Source organism: Dermacentor albipictus, chromosome 3 (genome assembly GCF_038994185.2).
Source record: "Dermacentor albipictus isolate Rhodes 1998 colony chromosome 3, USDA_Dalb.pri_finalv2, whole genome shotgun sequence".
NCBI lineage: Eukaryota > Metazoa > Arthropoda > Arachnida > Ixodida > Ixodidae > Dermacentor > Dermacentor albipictus.
In genome coordinates this window covers 25,038,764-25,061,653 of record NC_091823.1, presented here as the reverse complement: position 1 = coordinate 25,061,653, position 22,890 = coordinate 25,038,764, and the positions used below count along the sequence as shown (strand labels likewise).

At 45.3% G+C, this 22,890-nt stretch overlaps 1 protein-coding gene across 1 annotated transcript in view; it reads left to right on the top strand.

Moving 5' to 3' along the window:
- Positions 1 to 21,082, top strand: part of LOC135903919 (uncharacterized) — a 57,823-nt gene extending 36,741 nt beyond the window's left edge. The window contains exons 6-9 of the mRNA XM_065434387.2: positions 3,569 to 3,655; positions 6,590 to 6,806; positions 15,791 to 15,966; positions 20,224 to 21,082. Of these exons, the coding sequence (XP_065290459.1) occupies positions 3,569 to 3,655; positions 6,590 to 6,806; positions 15,791 to 15,966; positions 20,224 to 20,430 (687 nt within the window). The 3' untranslated portion in view covers positions 20,431 to 21,082. The remainder of the gene's footprint in view (positions 1 to 3,568; positions 3,656 to 6,589; positions 6,807 to 15,790; positions 15,967 to 20,223) is intronic.
- The last annotated feature ends 1,808 nt before the right edge of the window (positions 21,083 to 22,890 follow it).

The window sequence follows — 22,890 nt, the reverse complement described above, 5'->3', positions numbered from 1 at the left end:
CACTATGGATCGCATGACCACTAAGCGCTTGTGTGAGTCCTTGTGTGAGTCCTGCTCGCGTCCGTGTTTTGCTTCCCTATACCGGATACTAAGGAGAAGCCCCGCCACCAGCTCAGGGATGTTCCATTTGGCCAAGCTATAAAACGGTGGTGCCAGGACTACAAAAAAAAAAAGAAAGAGAACATGTGCTTTGCAGTTTGCTCACAGCTAGGATTTTACTGCTCTGCAGGCACAAAGGGCTGGTTGAAAGTTCAGCGCTCAAGTTTAATAATAAAGAAAAGGTTACACTAATGCGTGGGAGAAAATGCCCTAAGGGGAATTTTTGTGGACGCAATGCGGTTTTATGATCGTAAGCCTCGCGACAGCTGCAAAACGAAAAAAAAAGAATAAAGCGCCGCTTCTGCTTCTTGTTAACGTTGTCGCTTTATTTATTTTTCTTCTTGCCGCAGTAGAAGTTCTCAGCGCACGGCTTCGTGCATTACACGCCTCTTTCAGGTTTCAACGCCTCCGTGTCCATGGTCCCGTGAGCAGTTTCTTCGAGAACTGGCGTGGCTTTCTGCGAGATTGACTTTCTGCGAGAGTTTTCTGCGCAATATAATTTGTAGGGCGAGAAAGAAATGCTATTTTGTAGGCGTTCCAAGTAAGCGCCGCCCTCGAGGCTTTGTTCCCCCATCCGTCGCTTCAAGCAGTCGAGAAATCTTGCGTTACTTCCGTTTATATTGGGGCATTTTAATCTCATAAATCCCGACTCCTGCTGTTGGTCTTGATTTCTCGCTTATCGCTTCTGAATTCCCGCGCAGAACGAGAGTAGAGCTTTGGCGCGCTGCACAAAATGACACCAGGCATACTGCACGTATACCAGTCATGCACGCAACAACGAAGATAAATTGAATGTGTTTCGCACGCGATCAAGGCTGAAGTGCTTTTTTTATAAAATTGTTCAGTGCGACGCGTTTTTATACTCAGAATTCAAAAATCCGGCTAGTGGCACAAGAAAACGCGTAGATCTTTTTCATTCTGCGGGAGTCTGTGAAATTGCATCAGCTTGCACAGTGCGTGGCGTACAAGCCGGGCTGTCTATCTTGGTGGCTATACGACGGCCGTGATGTCAACCAAAGTGTCGCCAGTCAGCCTGATAAAGCCGAACCTTTGTTTAAGCCCTAAGTTACCGTCTATTCACCAGTTTTCCTTCATTGTTAAGAAACGCGCGAACAGCCAAAGACGACAGCACAACACGGGACCGAGAGCACGTCTCGTGTTCTGCGGTCGTCTTTGTCGGTCAACGCGCCTTTTCTAACAATAAATACCCGTCCATTCACCCAGTGCGCTATTTTGATGAGTCTTTCTTCTTTGTCATCTGCATTCACATGCAATGGGCCGCCTGTCGTTTCTTCTCGCGACCGCATTTTGCGGCGCTATACCAGATGCTAAGGAGAAGCCGTACCACCATGCTCAGGGATATTCCATTTATCCACGCCATCGCGGTAGTGCCAGAACTACGGTTAAAAGAAATGTGTTTTTAAGGTTGCTCACAGTTAGGATGTTGCTGCTCCGCAAGCACAAAGGGCTGGTTGAAAGTTCACCGCCCATACACTAACGCGTGAGTGACAACGCCCTAAGGGGAGTTTCTGTGCACGCAATGTGGTTTTACGATCGTAAGCCTCGCGACAAATGCAAATAAAGAGAAATACAATGAAAAAGAAAGCTCGGTTTCCGCTTTTCGTTTGTTTTGTCGCTGTATTTGTTTCCCCTTTCTGGTCCGGGTGCGGGAAGCTCCGTGGCGAAGCAACGGCATACTGTCTTCATATGCGACTGCGTCGCTGCTATACACGTGAAATCAAGGCCCACATAGCATACACCGAGTGCCCGTATTTATCAGCTCACACATGCACCCACACACTCTGCTCTACCCGCACCGCGAGATCAACAGCGTTTTGTTGAGAGCGCGATTGAATGCGTCGAAGAAACTTCGCGTTCACCGTTTGCCAAGGGGCAAGGGATTCGCCTATTCTTTGCATTAGCACATCTAAATATGAAGATTTTATACCTACCATAACTTTATTTTCTCTCAGCTTCCGCAGAAATATGAAACTTTTACTCGCATCATTCGATAAAACACTTGGTAGCGAAGTTTGCGCATGATGATACCTTACCTTTAGCAAGAGGGAAATGCAGTTACCCCCAAAAAGTTTCGGAAGTCCTGGATGAGCAACCAACTTTACACAATAATAAGCGAGAAAATATGTAGGTTTCACGAGTTCATTCATAGTCGCGATGCGAGACTTTTCGCCGAATGTAAAAAAGTAAAAATTAAGGAAATATGTTACTGCGAAGAACGAGCGCTATTTATCACAATTTTCAATACTTCGTAGTCACTGTAGGAATATGTGGAATACAAAAAAATTAATCGAGATTTCATCAAATCGCGACACCTTTTGACAAAGTGACACGCACACGCACGATCTTTTAATATTGCTTTGGACTGCAGTTTTATTTTTTTTCTGTTATATTTGAATTGGTTTTTCGTTACTTTGTGCACGATTGTGTGACGATATACTATTATTCTTTTATCCATTTAATGGCCTGCTGCTGTTACAACGCCAATTGTACAGTAGTTTTTCGCATTTTTCTGCATTTAAGATCAAAATAAAAAAATGATAATCTGCATGCTGGGCACCGACGCCTCGCGAGACGACTGCCTTGTGTTCAAGCGTCCGCTTCTGAAAAAAAAAATTAAAATAATATTTTGAGCGATATCCAAACAGCGGTGAGCTAAGAAAGTTGGTACAGAATAAAAGAACACGTCGCTTTAGACGAATTGCACAGTTACGATTCAGAACATCAGTGAGTTTTCAGTGCGATAACCTATTCCGCTTTTATTGCGATGACAATTATAAGGACACTCCAGGCGCATATCTGCCATCGCCATCGCCGGGATGTTCCGTGTAAAGTGCAAGGGCGATAATATGGTCGCCGCATGCTGTATGTGCGGGGAAAAGAGTGCGAGGGTGAGCCGCCATCGTCGGCTCAGTCTCGCACGCGCAAGGGAGGAAGCGCAGCGTCTTCCGTCGCGCGCGAGGCACCAGGTGGAGGGAGAGGGCGTTCTACTTTGGCGGCTGCTGCGTGTGGCGCCGCCGCGCGGGCCCAATCTTAAAAGCGATCTGCGATGAGTAGAGTCTAGGTCCGCCAGGGGCTCATAGCTTCGTGTGTGCGGTGTTCTTGCCACTTAGTTTTCATTTGAAGCGAGACAGCACGAAGGTGAATTCGCTCACTGCTGATGCCGCTCTTCCTCACGCCAGCGTTTTGACAGCGAGTGTCCACGCTCATCGAGTGAGGTGGGTTTGTTTGCCTGCGCACGTGACACCATGCTTGTTAATTTAGTTAGTTTACAGTATAAACATGTTTACATGTTTATACGGCCGATATAGCTACTATACTTACTTCGTATAGATCTCCGCTAATTTTCTATCGCAATCGAATGTTCGCGTTTCGGGCGAAACTGCGACTTTTCAAGTCAGCTTTGTGTAAAGCGACGTCCGTTATTTTAAAGCCGCTGTGTTTTCCACAGATCTACTGCATAATGTGCGTGCTGTCCCAGTACCAGGAGTATGCCGTTGGAAGAAGGGCCTTGGGGTGCCAGACAAGCCGAGTGCCGGTGAGTGAATGTGCTAACATTCAAGTGGGCCGTCTTGTACAAGTACATCGCATTTTCCGTTACAGAAAGTAAGCAGAAGTGTCTGTGAGTGTTGGTTCTTTTTAGAGCGCAGCTCTTAATGGCCCGTTCCTGCCATGAGTGTCGGTGGTGGTGGCGGCGACGGCGTAACTAAGCGAACGAGCACAACAGCGAAAGATGAAAGAGCGAATGCGGAGCGGCAGCTGAATGAAGCGAGCCGCGAATGGCGGAGACCAATGAGAACGGTCCCTTCATCGACGTGTGCGTGGGGAACTGGTTTTATGCGAACCCGCCCGACCGCTCGATGCGAACTCGTATCTGGTCTCAGCCTGACTGCTCGTTTCGTACTATCGTCGCTCGCGTCAGCTCTCGTTCGCGCTTGTTTGGTTGGCCTTATTTGGTCTCGGATACCACACAAGAGCCACCGTCAGCAGCATCTTGCATAAAATGCTATTTCGCCCTATATGCTTCGAAGAAGAGAAGATTTAATTGTGGCAATGCTTTGTCGGCTTCGAGAAACGCGCAGTGGAGCAATATGCATTAGGAATGTAAGCAAGGTCGCCTGGAGTCTAACGAAAGACGTTTGGCATCTAAACAAGGCCCTTAGAATACTTGCTAATTCACTACCAGTGAAAACAAGTACTAGGCTCACCAAGCAGCAAAATTAAATTTTTGGAGCCCTAAACTGCAGCACAAATGAGCAGGTGCAGGCAGCTGGACGCGTGTATTTCACCTCAATCCATACAGAGAGGCGACCTCAGAAAGCTGCGTTCTTCACGCTGTTCTCGGAGGCGAAAGCAAAGCTGGGGTGTTTAGAACCACGCAGGAATGTAGCACTGCCTTGTCTGCCACGTTAAATCATGCATAGTGAGCACCCGTACGCGCCACGGTGTCTTAGAGGCTATGGCGTTGCGCTGCTAAGCACAAGGTTGTAGGTTCGATTCCCTGCCGTGGAAGCCGCATTTTGACAGGAACAAAAAAAGAAAGAAAGCATAAGAAAAATGTCAGTGTATTTAGGTTTAGGAGCACGTTTAAGAACCCAGGTAGTCAAAGTTAATCTGGAACTCAGGTAGTTAAAGTTGATCGTATCGTGTTTTTAGCACGTAGAACCCCAGATTTTTTTTAAGCGAAAGCTTTACTAACCGCGACGAGGCGAGTTTTGCTGTCGCCAGCAATTTGACCTTCATTTGACCGCAGCTGCGCCATAGCCTTGGCAACACATCACATGACTCGCCACCCCGAGCTCCGCCTCGGCCGCCGGCTTGGCGCATTCTCTCTCCGCAGCTGGGTCGCCGCCTGACCACACGTGACTCGCCGTGTGCCTGGCTAACAGGAGCGCCGCATTCGCCTAGTCAATGCGAGCTTGGCCATGGATGAGACCGAGGCCGAGCCATCCTCTCTGATCGTTGGGCGGGAGCGGGAGGCTTTGAGCCGTCGTCGCCAAGCGGCGTATGACCACTGCGCGGATATCGCACGGCGAGCTGCTTCACTGGAGAGGTTCCGAAATGCAACAGGCGTCGCACCGTCGAGATTAATGTAGCGACCTCGTTCGCGCCCTGTCCGTTTGTGCTTCGACGCTGCGCATGTTGGCGGCGTCTCTTTGCACGTCTAGCACTCGCGCTTTCCCTGTAACACAACAGGCGTCGCAAAGTCGAACGATGCGTGTCTACCCAAGCCTAATCACAGTCATGTCTAGCAACCGACCTAGGCACAGTCGTCATACCTGGCTTAACGATGATTGCTTACTGAAGTATAATAATTACTGCTAAATCAAAGGTTAACCAAGTGAAACCAAGACTTAACCAGGCTAAACCAAGCTTTCTCATTGCATATCCAGGGTTAGCTGAGCCAAGCCGCAGACAATTTTTTTTTTACTTTAATGAGCATCCGTCTACCCTGCAACTCGTTCGAGCATCTAGCATATGTAGTGGTTTTGCACAATCACTTCAATTTCCATCATATTTTTTTCGGACCAATGCATTTAACTAGTCTGCTTTACCACGTGCTGTTAGGTATTTCAATGATCTTCGTGCTAGTATATTTGACAATAATGACCCAGCAATATTCAGAGAAATGACCAGTGCAATATTTGGTTTACTTAACTAAAGGCTAATGTTCAATTGTTTTTATTTCTGGTGAACGCACTTCAATAGTTCATGTAGTTAGTAACCATAAATTACTGTATAAGTTTGCATTTTACTGGAAGACGTTTTCCTTACTAAAACTTGGTAATTTCTATCACGTCTGAGAAATCTTGCATGTAACTATTTCACGTTTATGTTTGTATACCATGTGTCTCACGTAACTGCAAGAAATATGCAAGCGCGACCAAAGTAACGTTGTTTGCCGTCGCGTGGAGCAAGTCAGACTAGTTGTTGTAGTTCGCCTTTATTACATAACTAATTGTTATTAAATTTGCAACTCCTCAAATATTTTATTCAGAGCAAAAGTGTCAATGAGAATATTGTAGACCATCCTAAAAAAATTCTCGATCCAGCTTTCTAGTTCGGGAATTCCAGGATCGGGGAAAAGGCGCGCGGACTTTCTTTCAGGGTTTGACGAAACTTTAGTGGAGCACGTATGGAGCCCGTATTGAGCAAGAGAAAGCTGGACCGGAAGTTTTCATAATGGTCTGCAATATCGGGCGCTTTTTGGAATGGCGTTCGTTCTGCCTCCTCTTATTCTTCTGTTGGTTTTAAGCTTGCCCCACGCGTCCTTCTTAAGCTATGCACCAACTAACCCAACATGGTAGGCCTACTCTGCTAAACTTCTTGTGGCATTCAAAGCCAGTCGAAATCCTTACAGACAACTTTTTTTTTTAATATCTACGATATGAAACGAGGGTTTGACCGTGCTGTCTCATGCCTTTTCGGTGCACTAGCGACCTAACACGGACTTTGCCGCATCGTGTCGCAGCTGCCCGTGGTTTCTGCGTACAACAACAGCAGCAGCAGCAGCCGTGGAGCAGGCGATGGGCGCTCCATGTTCAGCCGCATCGCATCGTGGCCCAGCCGCCGCATCTGCCGCAAGGCGGCTTTGCCTCTCGGCGGCGGTGTCCGACCTCCCTCGTGCAGCATCACCATTCCCGCGGACGCTGGTGCCCCAGAAGCCGCAGCAACTCCCTTTGGCGCAGGTAACCGCGGTCTCGTTCAGGCTCTCGCTTCCATTAATCAGTGGCTGCGAGCGCTGTCAGAGGATAAATCCTCACGTACCCTCGGGAGCATGTCGCGAAACTTGCTTTGGTGTGTGTTCTTGCTCTACATAGCGAATGAAAGCGAGAAAGGCAGCCGGGCACAGTCCTGCTTACCATGACTGTCTCCGTATGTCTTACTTTGTGCTTTGAATGAGAAGAGGGATCGAGGGGCTCGATGGTTTGTCAGACACAACTGTATCAAGCGAACAGACAATGAAGCCGAGGAAAGGACACGAGAAATTAACCGTGTTTATTATTATTATTATTATTATTATTATTATTATTATTATTATTATTATTATTATTATTATTATTATTATTATTATTGGAATATAGATATATCACTGTAAAGAGAAGTGAAAGTGAACGAAAAGACAATCTGCTGCCAGTTGGAGCTTTACGACCTCTACTACACGTTCGACGCTCTAACACTTCAACTACGGTTGTCATCCCGTCCACTTTCTTGGGTATATGTGTACTAGATCTGACCCTGGGAGTATCGCACGCGTAATGCGGAGGTTGTGGGTTCGGCTCTCACCAGTGGAAAGTGATCTTTTTTCCACTTTCACTTCCTTTTATATTATTATAGTTATATTTCAATTAAAAACCACGTTTCATTTCCCCTATGTGCTTTCGTCGGCTTCACTGCCTGTTGGTTTCAAATACTTCAGACGAAATGTTTCAGAAAAGTAGTCGAAGAAAATATACAAAAGAAGAAAACAGCGAATGCATTTACTATGCTTGCGTGTAAACAGCTATTGAACGTAAAGTGCTACAATAGCACTACCGCTGTGCATTAATAATGGAAGCTTCCAGATTACAAAGAACGCTAGATCACGCTCTGCCGACTCGGGAGCAAAGTGTTATTTAAGGACTCTGTTCTTACTTTGAGAAACGAAAGATGACTATATAAGACATCACTCCAGCCACCACTTGCGCTGCAGTTATCTGTCCACCTAGTACATGTAGCGACTGCTTCGTGAGGCAATTTATGCTTGCTAAATAGAAGAGTCACGGGTGGGCGTTTCTCCTGGTGTATTTTGCTTTCTTTAGCTTCCGCTTAGTCATCGTAGTGACCGACATAATTGTCCTTGCACGGGAGCAACCCTGTACGGAGGCAAAGCATATATATGAACTCAGACTGAGAAAGGTTGCGAACAGTAGACAACAGAGCCCGCGGTGCGGTGATGCGCAAACTTTTGGCCGAGGTCCCTAGCACTTTTAAAAGTGTGACAGCTGTTGTGCATTCTTTCAGCTTTCTGTGCGGCCGCTCATGCAGAAATCTGTCCCAACTATTTGGTTACAGTATTGAAAATATTAACCCCGTAAAGCCAGAATATCATTGCACATCAAGGAAAATTATACCCATTTGGTCCACCTAATATCTGGCTACCATGCAGGAGTAGATTTGCAAAAAAAAAATGAAATATTAAGTTAATAATAATTATTCTATATAGTAAGAAATTAAGTAGTCATTGGTTTCCTCAACCTCGCACAGTTGAAGGCTCGCTCAATAATATAAACATTAATTAGCTTATGGGCTCTCCGTTAAACTACCCTTGCCTAAATCATCAAAAGTGATACGTTGGGCATTGCGAGGTTAAACAAATGTAAATACTAAAGAAAAGAAGGTAACGCGTAGATTCACTTAATCTCCCGGTTGAGGTGGTCTTCGGGCCGGCTAATGGCTGTTTAAAGTGTCATTGAAGAATTTCCTTCCTCTGTGATCTTTCTTTTTTTCAGCGGGTTATTTTTTACATCCCATTTATGTTCGTGAAAGGCCGAGCAGGCATTCTTTTGTCAGACAATTTCGGATTAGTACACCGGCATCCCATCAGGCTTCACCCCCGCAACTAAGCCATCCGATGATCGATTCGTCCATGGTGTTTTACTCGACCTGCAGTGCACTTCACCGTACCAGGAATAAGGAAAAAAAGCAGAGCTGTCATCTCGTGCTCGTTAAAAAAGAAATATATATATATATATATATATATATACGCCAGCCATGTACTATTACACTGGTTTACCCAGCAAGAGCCGCCGCCATCAGTTTCAATATGTGCCACCCAAAGTCACCGACGGCTGCAGTACTTGTAGCTCTTCGCGCTGCGCTTCGTCTCAACAGCAAAGAACTTCCTCGAACTCGAAGGCAGAGCTGCAGTCTTTGCTGTCGTACCTGCGGCGCGGACCGCACGAACAAATGGTATTCGACATTAGAGAACGAACTCATACCTTGGCTGAGAAAGAACACCACGTGACATTTCAGTGGCTTCTAAAACAATGCTGCCTCATAAGTAACGAACAAGCCGATAGCGCTGCTGGGTCGCCTCTTCGAGGCAGCAAAGAGGAGTCGATACTGTTAACAAGAACAGATGCCGCCAGAAAACTTCGAATGATCGCATGAGATATCACGTGCTTCACGTGGAATACCCCAAGTTTTCAACGCAATCGGCTGCACCACCTGGACCCTCCTATCCGCCTTCGCATCCCAGTTTAACCCTGCCGACGCGAAGCTACCCTGCCTTGTCGAAAATGGCTTGGTGCGGCTTTTACGAAGTCTTTTGCTTTCGAACCGGATGGGCCGACTACCCCTCGTGTGATAACTGTGGTAGCAAAGAGACATTTCAAAAAGTTTTGTGTGATTGTCCTCGCTACAATTTACAGCGAGGATTTCTTGCAATAGTGATAGGGCGATTTGATAGACGACCGTTAATGGATAAAATCATTTTAGAATGCCAACCGCACAAGAAATCACAACTTAGGGTGACAAGGGTGCTGTTGTAGTCTTTAAGTTCAACAGACCTGCACGAGGGGCTGTAACCTGAAGTGATGTTCGTAGTGCTACAATGGCTACTGTGCGGTGATAGTACACGGTGATAACGTGGTTGGCTGTGACTGTGTGTCCGTCCTCACTCGCTCTCTCTATCTACTTTTCTATCTCTTTATATACCCCTCTTATCTCACCCCTGTGTAAGTTATCAAAAAGGATTTTCTGTTCTGGTTAACCTCCCCGCTTTTCGCCTTTCTTCCATTTCTCCCTCCATCTATCGTTTCTCTGCTTCACTGTAACAGATTATTTAACTTTTCTTGTTATCTTACAAACATTTTAGTCTTACAGATATCTACTTCGTTTGTTTATAAATTAGTGCTAAGTTTTGAATAGTCTGGCGGTGAAGGATGTACGCAGAATTTATTTCTTTTTCCCAAACTTTATTCACCGTCTGCATAACGAAATAGGTCTTTGATCCAATGAACCGTCGGCGGAGCAGGCAGAGATGGTGGTTTCTAACTTCATTGCTCTTTCGAAGGAAGAACACTGTGAGCCTGATAACCGTCTGCCGGTTTAGCGACGCCTTCCGATACGTTTTGCAAAGTAGGAAGCGAAAAGATGGAACGAAGACAAAGCGTAAGTGAAAGAAGGGAGTCAGTCCCGCCTGCCGAAGAAAATAGCATTAGGCACCCGGGCCATTACACAGGCATAAGTTGGTGTCTTTAAAAGTGGAGCTGTCTGCTGAAAACCTGTTACCGCAGTTACTCTGGGCGTGTAAGGCTCAGATGGGGCTATAGCAAGAAAACGTAATATTTACTTATTTTTATTTTTTTGTGTGGAAGACGAAAGTGCAAAGTTCGTAAGTGTGATTATCTCTCGCAGGGCTCGTGTTGGCCCTTTCCTTGCACTCTCACGAATGGATTGCGAGAAATGGGTCTGTCCGACAATGAGAGAAGAGAGAAAAGGGGAGGAAAAACAGGGAGGTTAGCTAGTAGGGAGTTAGTTAACAGGGGGTTAATTAGCTAACAGGGAGTTAGCTATAGTGTAAGTACCGGTTGGCTACCCTGTGCTGGGGAAAGGAAAGGAGTAAAGGTAATAAGTTGGACTATAGTTGATATGTATTCCAGGCTTAAGTCATGTTCAACTAATGCAAAAACACACACACATGGAACAAGATGAAAAAGCACACAGCACTCGACTCTAGCGCCATGTCCTGTGCGCTTCTCGATCTCGTCCCACGACTATCTTGCGCGATTTAAATATGGCTCCGCTCAGTTCGAGCCATGCTTGCACCAACACAGCGCGGAGGCGTATTTGGCGCAAGAACCTTAAAGGCTCCCAGTGCCTCCCTGTAACCAGGAACAGCGTTCTGATCGACTTTTCGAGTTTCCAGGATACAACTTGAGGATTTCGTGCGTCTACTTGAACGTAGTTATTGAACCATCTACTTCTGTGTTACCGAACTGCAAGAAATGCTAAATCATTTTGTTCTCATGGAGTTTTGCAAAGTACCTCAATTTATTTCTCCCTGAACGCCTGTAAAAAGCAAAAAAGTCTAATCTAAAGCATACAGTTTACTTTAACTACTTGTTCTGATACTCTTGCTCCTTCTTGATTCCTTAGTGTGATTCTTTCGTGACTTTTTTTCATATAACCTCGCTAGAGTAAACACCGTCGACACCATGAAGAGCACTGAATTGCGCTCCATTCCTTTCCACAGTAAACTGAGAATCATTCTGAAGGCGCACAAGAGGACTGCCATTACCAGCGCCAAAATATAACGCACTCTGCAGTTACAAATCATTTGAACTGGGCACAATTTTGAGGTGGGAGACATACAAAGGGGAAATGGCAAATACAGACGCTCTCCTCGAGAATAAAATTTTAAAAAATAAGCCCATCGCTTGCTCAAATAAGACAGCAGGACGAGCTCAATCAGTTCGATTGCGAATGCTTTACTTCGGTGCACAACACAAAATAAACTCAGGAAACAATGTATCGGGCAGAGTTGAGCCGTAAGACATAAGCAGTTACGACTCAGTTGCACTTACGAAATCTCGTGAGCCAACATATCGACAAGCCGTAACGTCTTCGACTACACGGTGCATTAGCCTCGGTTACAGAGTACAGAAACGGGCAATTCCACATCGACCGCGCTTTCGCGCGTGAAGCGCTTGGTACCATTACATTTTTTTTCCCTCATCGAAGAGCCACCATTAACGATTCTGATGCCACCTCAGTTTCTCGTCATTTTCGCAAGACCTTCCACGTGAATGACTCTAGCACTAAAATTGTTCCATCGCATCTTTGCTCCTCTTTTCTTTGTAAAGGCACCGTTCTGGGCCGCGCGCCACGTTATTTGGGATCCCGAAAGTGATCATTCGTCATCATCTGCGTAGGTGGCCACTGCATTTTGAGCTCTCTTTACTTCTGCTCTGACTACTCGGGCGTCCATCTGCTTTCGACACGCGTTATTCACAACGAGCGGTCATTATCCTTTAGCAGAAGCGAGGCAAGTCGGTCGCATTTTTGAGATTTCTTTTTTCGCGCTGCTTCTCGTATACGCCTAGAAAATTGTTCCACTCGTGGACCAAGAGACGGTGGCAAACTGTCGCTGCGAACCGTGTGGGGCAACGATTGTACCTCAGGCGTTCTCATGTCGTTGCACTTTCTCGAGATGCGCCGGGAAGAGAGGGAGGGGGGGGGGGGTGAGGTATCTGCGGGTGTACTTCAATATAAAGTGAAAGTGATTGTTCAATCACCATGTGTTCGCACTCTACCCCCGTTTTCGCCAATTTCTTGAGGTGGTAACGATAACACTGTAAGATTTGTCTAATAACAGTACTCATCGCAATGCAGTGTGAAATGGAAGCGAACAGATCCGGACACATCCAAGCCACATGTCTTGCACTGCGTGTGCTTAGTGTGCACTTTCTCACCAGCAACAAAATATATGGCTAGGAAATTGATCGATTAACCCTGAAATTAATCGATAACCGATTTATTTGCCCTATTTAATTGCTAATAATTCGTTAAGGTCACGCGATCTTAAGCAGGCAAGCGCCGACACCACCGTCCCGTTTTTCTCGCAAAGCAGCAAGGTCTGCAACCACAGACTGAGCTACAGTTTTGTGAATTGGTAACTCATGGCAAAACGAGCACAGTGCGGAAGACGGTAATACAGTAATTACTTCATAATAAAGCTTCAGCTACACGTACAATGTTAGGCGCGGATGCGCGCATCTTTCTCGGGATCCGCAACAAAAACAGCCCGGGCTCTATGAGCCTAAAAGCCAGCAGGGTAGCTGAGAACATGTCCTCACTGCCGCTGGCCTTACGTTTGTCTGGCAGCTTGTTTGATGCTGTTGATGTAATGTTTGTTTGTTAGCAATCTTTGTTTTTTCGAAGTGTACGCACAGAAGAAATAAGATTTTTATTTCTTTTTTCACGTACTCCCCTGAGCAAACGTGTGCGGGCCAGGAATTCCACGAGACAGCCAATTTTCGTTTTCTCCGCCTATAAATGCAACTTAAAATTGACAACTGCAATCAGAATTTGGCATTTGCTAACTTTCCAGTGCACTCCTCAATTTCAATTTGTACGTCATAACTACCAGAAGAAACCGGGTTTTTTTTTCCTTTTTTTCCTTTATTGGGACAGTCCTGAGCCGTATGTTTTTGCCTTGCAGGTGTAGGTAAATACGCAAGCACAATATTTTGCGTTAATTATACCATTGACAATTCCCGACTAATAAGATAAGAATGTTAATCGATATCCAGCCCTACAACAACAGTTCATACAATTAAAGCTATTAATGCTCTCAAAGGTGCGCGCGTACGTAAGTGCACAGGTTGCTTAGCACTCGCTGCATGCGCGCAGCAAATTCGCGTGTACACCCGAAATAGCTCACAGCAAGTCCTGGGATATCGTTCTGTTAGTTAGGAACCATTTAGTAATGTCATTTTCCTTGATTACCAAATGAAAAAAAACATAGTTTTAATCCATATAAAACGACTGATTAAAGAAAGGGTGTCTTTCTTTTTTTCTCCCGGTACCTCCAGTGTTGTAAAAAAGAGTGAAAAGAGGTGGGTAATATTTGTTAGATAAGTGTGGAATAGCTTAAATATATTTTTGATGGGATAATAAAGATACAGACATTATTTACAGTAGTGCTACTGAAGTACGCTGTGGATTTCATCACTTATAAGCCCTTAACGAAGTTATTATTTCGAATCGACGCGGTAAAGAAGGTAGCTCCAATACGTCTGCTCTAAACGTCTCTTTATTATACCTACGAAAATGTGTTCAAAAAGCATTGAATCCAGCGCGATTAAGTTTATAGGAGATGTTATAAATGTCAGGGGATTATGTATGGACAAAGTCAGAAATATATGCGATAATTAGGCGCGTTGTCGAAGTGCTCTTTATTACTTTGGAGCTTCACGGGCTGTTTAACCCTGCATTGCTTCAGAATTCTCACGCCTACAAATATAAATCTTGGTACGAATAAAGTATGTGAGAAAAGAAAGCGTCGCTTAATAAATTAATAAGCTTTAGGTGCTTTGAGGCGCGCCGTAGAAAGTTACGAAATTTGCGCTAATTGGAGTTCTCAGTCCTTTCCAGAAAAACAAAGCGTTTTCCATTTGCTATATGAATGACATATCGTAATGAAACTTCGTACGAATACAGTATGCGGCTGCACGATCTTGCTGGGTAAATTTTGAAGATTTAGTATATATGAGAACGGTGTGTGTGCGGGTAGCGGGGGGAGGCGGGGGCTCGTCAGAACGTCTGACGACCGAATGCTCTAGGCCCTCTGATTGTATCTTGCACCATGTCTTTTTTATAACTTCATTTGTTTCGTTGAACATCTTGGCTAACCTTAACTGGGACACAAGGTACATATAGCTTGAAGTTTCCAAAAACTCTCTTCACAACTCCCCTTTCTTAACAACACACCTCTCCCCTGTCCATCAGTCAGCTTCGAATTTCTCAACCCACACCGGGACCTTCTTCCCGCTCAACAGTCATGCATGTAGAATAAAGAGTCTCTATTTATTGCACATGCAATGATGCATGTGTAATAAATTCAAGCTCTAAGGAATCCGACACACCTGACTTTTCAGTGACGACTACCTCCAATTATTAAAAATATGGGAATAGGGACAGAATAACTGTTCTTCGTCATAATTCATAGCAGTGGCGGACGTCACAATAAGTGCAATAAGGTTTTCCAATTTCTGAGTTGAACTAAACCTACAGAGTACATATTGCAAGCGTGGAATTACAGCACCAACACGCATGATTTTTGAGTTATCTGTCCCCAAGCGGCGGTGAGATGAATTGATGTACGGTGCATTACTTTACCAAAAATCCTGTCTAAGAGCAACGACATAATTACGCAGAACGCCAATGTATTTTGTTGCTTAGGAAAGTCATCCCAGCGGAAAAACGTGGTACTACCTAGGCGCTTGGCATGGCAGTGTCAACAAAATATTTGCTTTCGTTCGGTACTTGTACTCTGTAGCGCACGGCTTATTTTTTTCAGTTAGCACCATCACATGACAAATGCACGAGTTCGCAAACTGTAAGCTATATTAAAGCAAGTGAGAACAAGCGATAAATATTAATATTGGAAAATGTTAGAGATTATGTTAACCCGGCTACGTCGAAATTGAGTCTTCCGTATTCAGGGAGAACGACTATTAACATACTACAGCACGTCATTGCGAAAAGGTGTACATAAAGAGCGCTGAGCTTGTGCATGCTAATAAATACACGCTTTAATACGAACTAAGGCACCGTGTTAGCGAAAAAAAAAAAGAACACGCAGAGAAAGAAACAGCTCTTTCTGGTAACGACTGCGAAGCAATGAAGGAAAGAAGGTTATTTTTGTTTTTCATTCTGTCTTTCGCCATTTTTTGCATGACAGGCAGACTGAGACGTTTACGTTATAATTAGGCCGCCAAAAGCAACGCTCTCATTTTGCAATATGATTTACAGAAGAGACACTGCTTCTCAATAAGCAATATAAATGTGATTAAACAAACGTGCTGTGGTCGAGCTCACTAATAAGACATGATCTACCGTGGGCAACTCCAAGTTACGGCCAGCTTGAGTGAGTGACCTTAACTCTGTTTTCTCTCCTGTTCAGGCAAAGTTACGAACGGCGTGACTCGCATCGCAAGAGAGAACCTCCTCATGCTTCAGCCTCCGCGCGGCTACAGCAGCACAGACGATGTCTCCAGCGGTCTGCACCTTTCCACGGCAGAGACGTCCCTCCAACCGTCTGGTGAAGAGGTTGACCTGCCAGAGAACATGTGTACAACGGTGAGCTATGCGCGAAAAAGAACATGGTCAGCAAAAACATCCCTGTGTCTTGCAGTAATTTGGGAAGCCAAACTGTGGCGCGGGATTTTGTTTGGGTATAGGGCCTATGTAAGACCGCGCACATCAAATCACTCTTTCGCAAATCTTGCGCCGTTCACTACTGGTCACGGGATGCTTTGCCCGTTACGTCCTTGCACAAGGTTGCCGCTTCCAACATCTTAATGCAAATGCAGTCGTGTGGGCGATGCCGTGCTGTAAGACATATCTCTTCAACTCAATTTTTGTTCCAAGTAGATGATGACAAGCGTGACCTGAAAGTAAATTTCTGCACCACTGCATCAGAATAAGTGAGACCACATATAATGGGCAATTCATTGCAGGGAAGATCAACTGACGTAGCCTGAAAAAACAAATTCGTGGTAACGTGCACGAAACATTCCTTGTGTATCATCACTTGGTAGCTCCAATTATCTGAACTCTCTCTGCTGAAAGAGCGGGGGGGGGGGGGGGGGGTGCGATAGCAGACTGGTGCGGTTGAACGAGGAGGAAAAGAGGAGTGATGGGAAGATACTAGTGCTTTCTTTTTATTCGCTGTTTTCACAGACTAACTCAGACGTTTTCTTCTTTTTTTTCTTTTTTGCTTCGTTGTTCGGCTTCAGATGTGAAATTCAAAGCAAAAAAGGCATTCCATAGGTAAATGACAAAGCTAATTAACCTAAGGGCGCCGACGTTCGAATGTCAGTCCGCCGCTGACGATGTTAGTCGGCGTAACAGCGAAAAGATTGTGGGCTTTCCACCTATTTGAGTAGTTTTGCGAATACATTGCTCTTGGAGGCGAGGGGGAGGCGTTGCCTTTCCGATGGTTCTGCTCTAATGATTTTGCGGCTACGACTGTCTGCTGCCAAGCAGGAGGTATAGCTGGTTCTACTTCAGCCTTTTGTTATTGCCGGAATTATGTTATTGCCGGAATTATTGCCTTTGTACTGAGTTGTTTATGTATATTTATGTACACTCACGGGATTCATGCTAGTCGAACTTAACCGCGAGGTTTCTCCAACCGCTTCCCTCATAGTCAAGGTTGCCTCGAGGCGGTAAAAGCATTCATGTCAATTCATCATGTCTTACGACCGGCAGAGAAGCGCGCTCACTTTTTCTGCGATGTAAATGTTCATCCATGCCACAATTAAATTTATTGCCCTCCAGCTCTACCACGTGTGAGAAAGCGTCGCGGGTGTACGTGCAGGTTTAGAGGCGACGAGGAAAACTGCAGCGTGTGCTTTCGCCGGTAACGCCTTACATATGTGCTATTGAGAAATCGATATATATATCTGTCTCAGATGGCCTCGCATAAAGAACACAAAAGACGTGCCGCTGTCGAAATGCTTAAGTGCAAGACGTTGTGTAACTGGCAAAAAAAATTAGTGCGGTCCATACATTCTACACACAAATATAATGAACGAACATGCATGCACTCCTTATACGTCAAGGGCGCACTTTTGTCCATATTTACGACCAGTTGTATCTGCTTTCATGCACTAGCGGGTCTATTTGCTCTCTTATATAATGCACTGCAGAGCTTATTGCTTGGTGAGCTGAGGCTCGCTTTTCTAAGACATCAACTGCAGCGAAAGGAAGGCGTGCGCCTGAAAGCACGACATGGCATTAAATTTCGGTTTTACTAAAGACGAGCGCTTCACGGTTTTTGCTTTTGTTCTTTCGCGTCATGCTCCTTGCATCAGTGCGTCTTTCTTGAGAATATACTGCAGAAAGAAAATAATGTGTGTCCTAGACAATGTGAGCCAAGCTTTTCGAGGCATCGTCAGGCGTTGGAAGTGATATACGTCCACGTGTTGCGTCATGCCCCGTAAAAATGATCGGGGCCGCTCTGCGCTTCGCCCGTTTGGGAACAAAGCTCCCGCGCAGTCTGGATCGGCGCCGCGTTCCCTCATTCGGCGAGATCCTCCGGCGCCGTAGTTCTCGCAGACATGCACCGTCGGCCAAGCTCGTGTTTCGATCTCTCTCTCTCTCTCTCTCTCAGCACCACTCGCTCACTTTGTTCTCCACCGAAGCCACATTCGAGGACGACTCAAAGGCACCGACGCTAGCCCTAAAAGCAATACACTTTTGGAAGAAGAGCAAGTGACCAAAAGATCAGGGCAGCGCATCATGCCGACGTAGGGAAAGGCAGCTCAATATCGTTCCCGGAACGTAAGCGGAAACTATGACCCCGTGTGCCAATTTTATTACAGCTTTTGTGATCGTGATGGGGAGTGATCATAGCAGGAGCGCTCCTGAATTTTCGCTCATTGTCCTTCTCACGTCTTTCAAGAAGTTTAGGCGGACTAAAATACTTCTCTGGCCGCCCGTTCAAGAAAAAAAGTGTTCTCATATTGCAGGGGCACAAAAGTTTGGAAAGGGGAACTTTTTTTTGGTCGGCAGCAAATTAAGCAAGCAGAACAGGAGAGAGCACGCGTTTGACAGCTACGGTAGTTAGCAACCTATTCGCTATGTTTATAGAGATCTTGCGTGATATTCAGTTGCACTTCAGCAGACATCCTTTTGAAGGCAACAAATAGCAAAATATCAACACAGCAGTATCTCTATGATCTTTAAGGGTAACCAACAGAAATTAGGTTTAGTTTAGTAGTGTTGTGGCACGTGTGAAAATGAAGCCACCCATTGGATGGGCAGCAAATGGCACGCCTCGAGGCTCTTGCAAATTAGAATGTACTGATGCAATGGCTTCAGGACAGCCGCCCACAAACTATGTTGCGAAATGATTTTGTGTTCTCGGTATTACACTCCGCTAAAGCCGAGCTTGCGGTCAAGGGCACTTTTTTTATGGTCAAGCAGAGCGCCAGTGCGATGACGCAAACTGCCTTCACGTGAAAAACGAAACAGGTATGTAACAGGCGCGCGCTAAACTGGCAGCAGAGGACATCGTGCTCGCCGTGGCTGAAGCGGTGTTAACCGAAGTGTCGTTGTTAAAAAAAAAAGAATACAGAAGAAGAGGGAAAGTACAATCTAACACACTAGTAACATCGCTGGGTGCTACACTGCCTCGTTAACAATTAAGGAGAATAGCGATTACGCGCGCTTTTGCGACTTTGCGAGTAAAAATGTACACGTGATTTGAATTTTGTGTCTGGTTGATATTTTTTCTGTCCAGTAGATTGTATGACATGTGTTCCAACGAACGTTAGTCAAGCTGCTCAAAAAAAAAAGACAAACGATTTTAAAACCACGGAGAAGTTTACAATTACTAAATCTATGATATTCGGTTGTCACAGGTCTGACGACCGAACACCGTAGGGATTATTATTTTATATTGCACCGTGTTTTTTTTAATATTTCTTTTTTCACTGAACAGCTTGGCTAAAGTTACTTGGGTCACCCTATATAAATATGCTGCCCCGGTATCCTCGAAAAGAAAGTACGCATTTCGCAATTCGTGATTGTGCTTTCTTGTTTCTTTTGCTTGTGTAGATTATTGATATGCTACATGAATGTGCAGCTGAATACTTGTGAGTAGCGCATAGAATTTGCATATTGGACCAAGGGATAATCGGCGCCATGCACGTCGATGCGCAAGTATTTCCGCGATACTCATTTCACTAAAGAAACGAAGTCGACCGAAACGAACTCGGATTAGTTTTCTCGTTGTCGTCAGTTATATTCATCCGAAAGAACTCTGCCCTAAATAGTTGCCGCGTTGCAGGCAGACAGGCAGTGAACTTTATTCAGGTCCTGAGGAGCGACGGCTTGTACACGTTTCCATCCAGAAAAAAGTCTCACATTCTCCATATATAGTATACCGCGAAATCTGTCACTTCGCTCAATCACGTCATCGACACCATTGCTGGGGCAAAATAAAACATGAAAACGGGAAGCTCGCCGTTCGGTTTCAATTTTCTCCGCTGATTAGTCGCCCTGTTTTAATTTTTTCAACTAATGGACGCCTGCGAGAGCTTTCGAAGAGTACATAACGCATTCATAGTTCTGACCTCAGCTGGGACAATGCAGCTATTCTATGCTAATTTCGTTCCTTTCGACGCTTCGTTGTCGACGTCCTTGTTGCCTTCAATTTAGACTCGCACCGGCTGGCTGCCCGCGTTATAACACCACCACCAGCCAGTCGATGCTGCTATAGTGATGAGAAAGTGATAACGTCGAAGGAAAATAATCGTGGCGTGCATGCGGTGTTAAGTTTGTCTTCGATCTCCGTTTCACATTTTTTTTTTCTCGTGTTCGGTGCAGGTTTTCAACAAAGGAACGGACAACGAGCAGCTGGAGGAAGTGAACAGTAAACTACGTACTCAGTGCAAAACCACGACCAAAACGGAACAAGACAAAGAATTCAGCGTCGAGCCCGCCAGTCCTGTTCTCGATAACCACCCACTGCTCGATACTTCGAGTAGCCCCGACCTGATCTGCGAAGACAGCAAATGTAACGACAATATATAAGCGATCGAGTATGCTCATGACGTGCCGTAACCGTACGGCAAACTTCTCACGACGACCTGCTTTCATAAGTCACACGTGAACAAAGTCACAATTGCGATCGCTCGTGTGGGCACATCTGGGGTGCTAGTTAAGAAAGCATTTCGTAGACGTTCATCAGAAGGCGTCCACGCATACGCCTGAATTCCATTTATACGAGACACTATTTATGTAAAAAATTCATCTGTTCAGCGCGCCACTGTGTCTCACTTGCGCTGGTGACGAGGACTTGGAGCACTTAATTTTTATTTGCGGATGCTTTACAAACGAACCTCAAGGGTTGTCATGAGGAAACGCTCTCAACATGAGCTGCGGGACATTCTTGGATCGTGGTAGTGTCCGGCATCCAAACTGCTATCCACTAAGGTGGTTAAAGCATTCTTGCGGGATACGGGCCCGCCAGTGAGATTCTGTGAATAACTTTTGCGCTAGGGCATCTCGCGCTAGGTCGAAATCTCCACCTCATTCCTTCTCACCTGAAGTAACATGCCAAACCTGTCGCTGGACTAACTTCTCCACTTGCCATTAAACTCTCTCACTCTCATAGAGAATGAAAAGTGGTGCACAGAAGAAAATATTGAGTGAACGAGTAAATAAAGTTATTATTGTTCAGGCGCTTGAGTCTTTAAGGTATTCGTCTGTTCCGAATCCGAATGTGTACAGCGTATTCATAGGTGAATAGCGTGTGTAACAGTGAATTAAAAAAACCTTGCCCGCCGCGTCAAAGCAAATATTCCAATATTTCTACCATCCAGCAAATACGTACGGGTCTACCAAAACAGTATGCGCTACAGAAAAATTCTTAACCATGTAACAAGTATAGTAACGTTCTCAATAGAAAAGGCAGTGGCGGTCAGATGACGAAATTGAAGAGCGGACCCATTCGTGTTCCGCATAATTTGACCGTAATGCCGAGTCATTTCACCTATACAGCGTGCCGTAGCATGTTCCACTAACGCTGCCTTGTTTTAGTGTTCGTAGGCCACAATTGTGTTATAGGTGTAAGGGCCCTAACGAAGTGGTTGGAAACGGTGTGCAACATGCAGACAACGGAAATTAGCCGGGCTGGACGTCCCTTCGGGGGCCTCCGCCGAGGGAGGTTGAGGGGATACAAAATAGACGGTATAAAAAGCACGAGGAAAGCCTTCATAGGCATACGCTTAAGAAAGTCACCTCGCCAAACTTAAAAAGTCTGCACAACCCTGTGTATTTGAGGAAGGTGTTCAAAAAACTTGGACGACGTTTAAGCTTCGCCGTTAAGAGTGTAACGTGATAGCATTCAAAGATCTGTGGCTGCTTCTCACGCTTCCCGTAAACTGAAGCTTATTTAACCGTAATGTTGACCGGAAAACGTTGGCGGCGAACGCTATGCACGAAGGCGAGCTTTCTGGTAGAAACGCGACCTCTTGCGTGGGCCGATCCCGCAGGTAGTGTACAGCCGCGCAAAAAAAAAAGAAATCATTTATGGGTTTCTGTTATTGTTTCGCACTCTTAATATTTAAGTCTGCGAAGATTTAACATAAAATGCATGCGCTGTCGGTGTTTTTTTTTTTCATGACATTTGTTTGTGGGTTGTCATTCTCAAAATTCCGAAGGATAACTCTGTAAAGATTGTAAGACAAGGTATGAGCAACTTTAGTAATAGAACGGTGTGGCAATATGACCCTCACATGCCGCATATGATATAGCAAGGTTAAGCATATACATACACCTAAATATATACGGAAATTTTCGCTCACGGACAACTCCGCCGACGTAGGCGCCGACACTGTATTTTCTGCGACGCGGGCCCTTAACGTTATCGCTTTAAAATATAATTTTCAGGGAAACTAAACTTTCAGTCGCGCTGTTTGGCACAGATGACCAAAGTACCGAAGAAAACAGGAAGCGGACATTTTCTTGAGATCACTTGGCGTCGAAAAATCGCTGGAGTTGCCGTTTAATGCCTTTGTCTCGGTGGCATTTCCGTGGTCGGCGCAAGGCCTCGAAAGAGCACTTTGCTATCACCTAAATTGCGGCCCTACTCGGTCAACGCAACTCACTCTTTAAAGAGTGGGCAGACCACTTCCCTGGTGTCTCTCCATGTGAGCGAATCTTTCTAAGTTTTGGAGATCGGTGCATTGAAACGCAATTACACAAGGCGTGTACAACGTGCAGGTCTCTTTATATACAGATTACGACGTATACACGCTTGCTTCGCGGTCGTTTCTTTTCGTTCCTCAGCTGTCCGGATATTCGGAGGGAGCGCCATTCGCAACTGAGAGAAAGGGTATTCTGCAGCTTCTTCTATATAAACGTCTGATGACGTGAACTGCCTCTTTCTGATTTGTTAGTAGTTCAGAGTACCTTTTTCTAGTTATTTGCGAAACGCGATTGCTGTCGCTACTGCATAAAGAAGCCATGCTTACAATTTTCGCGCGTTTA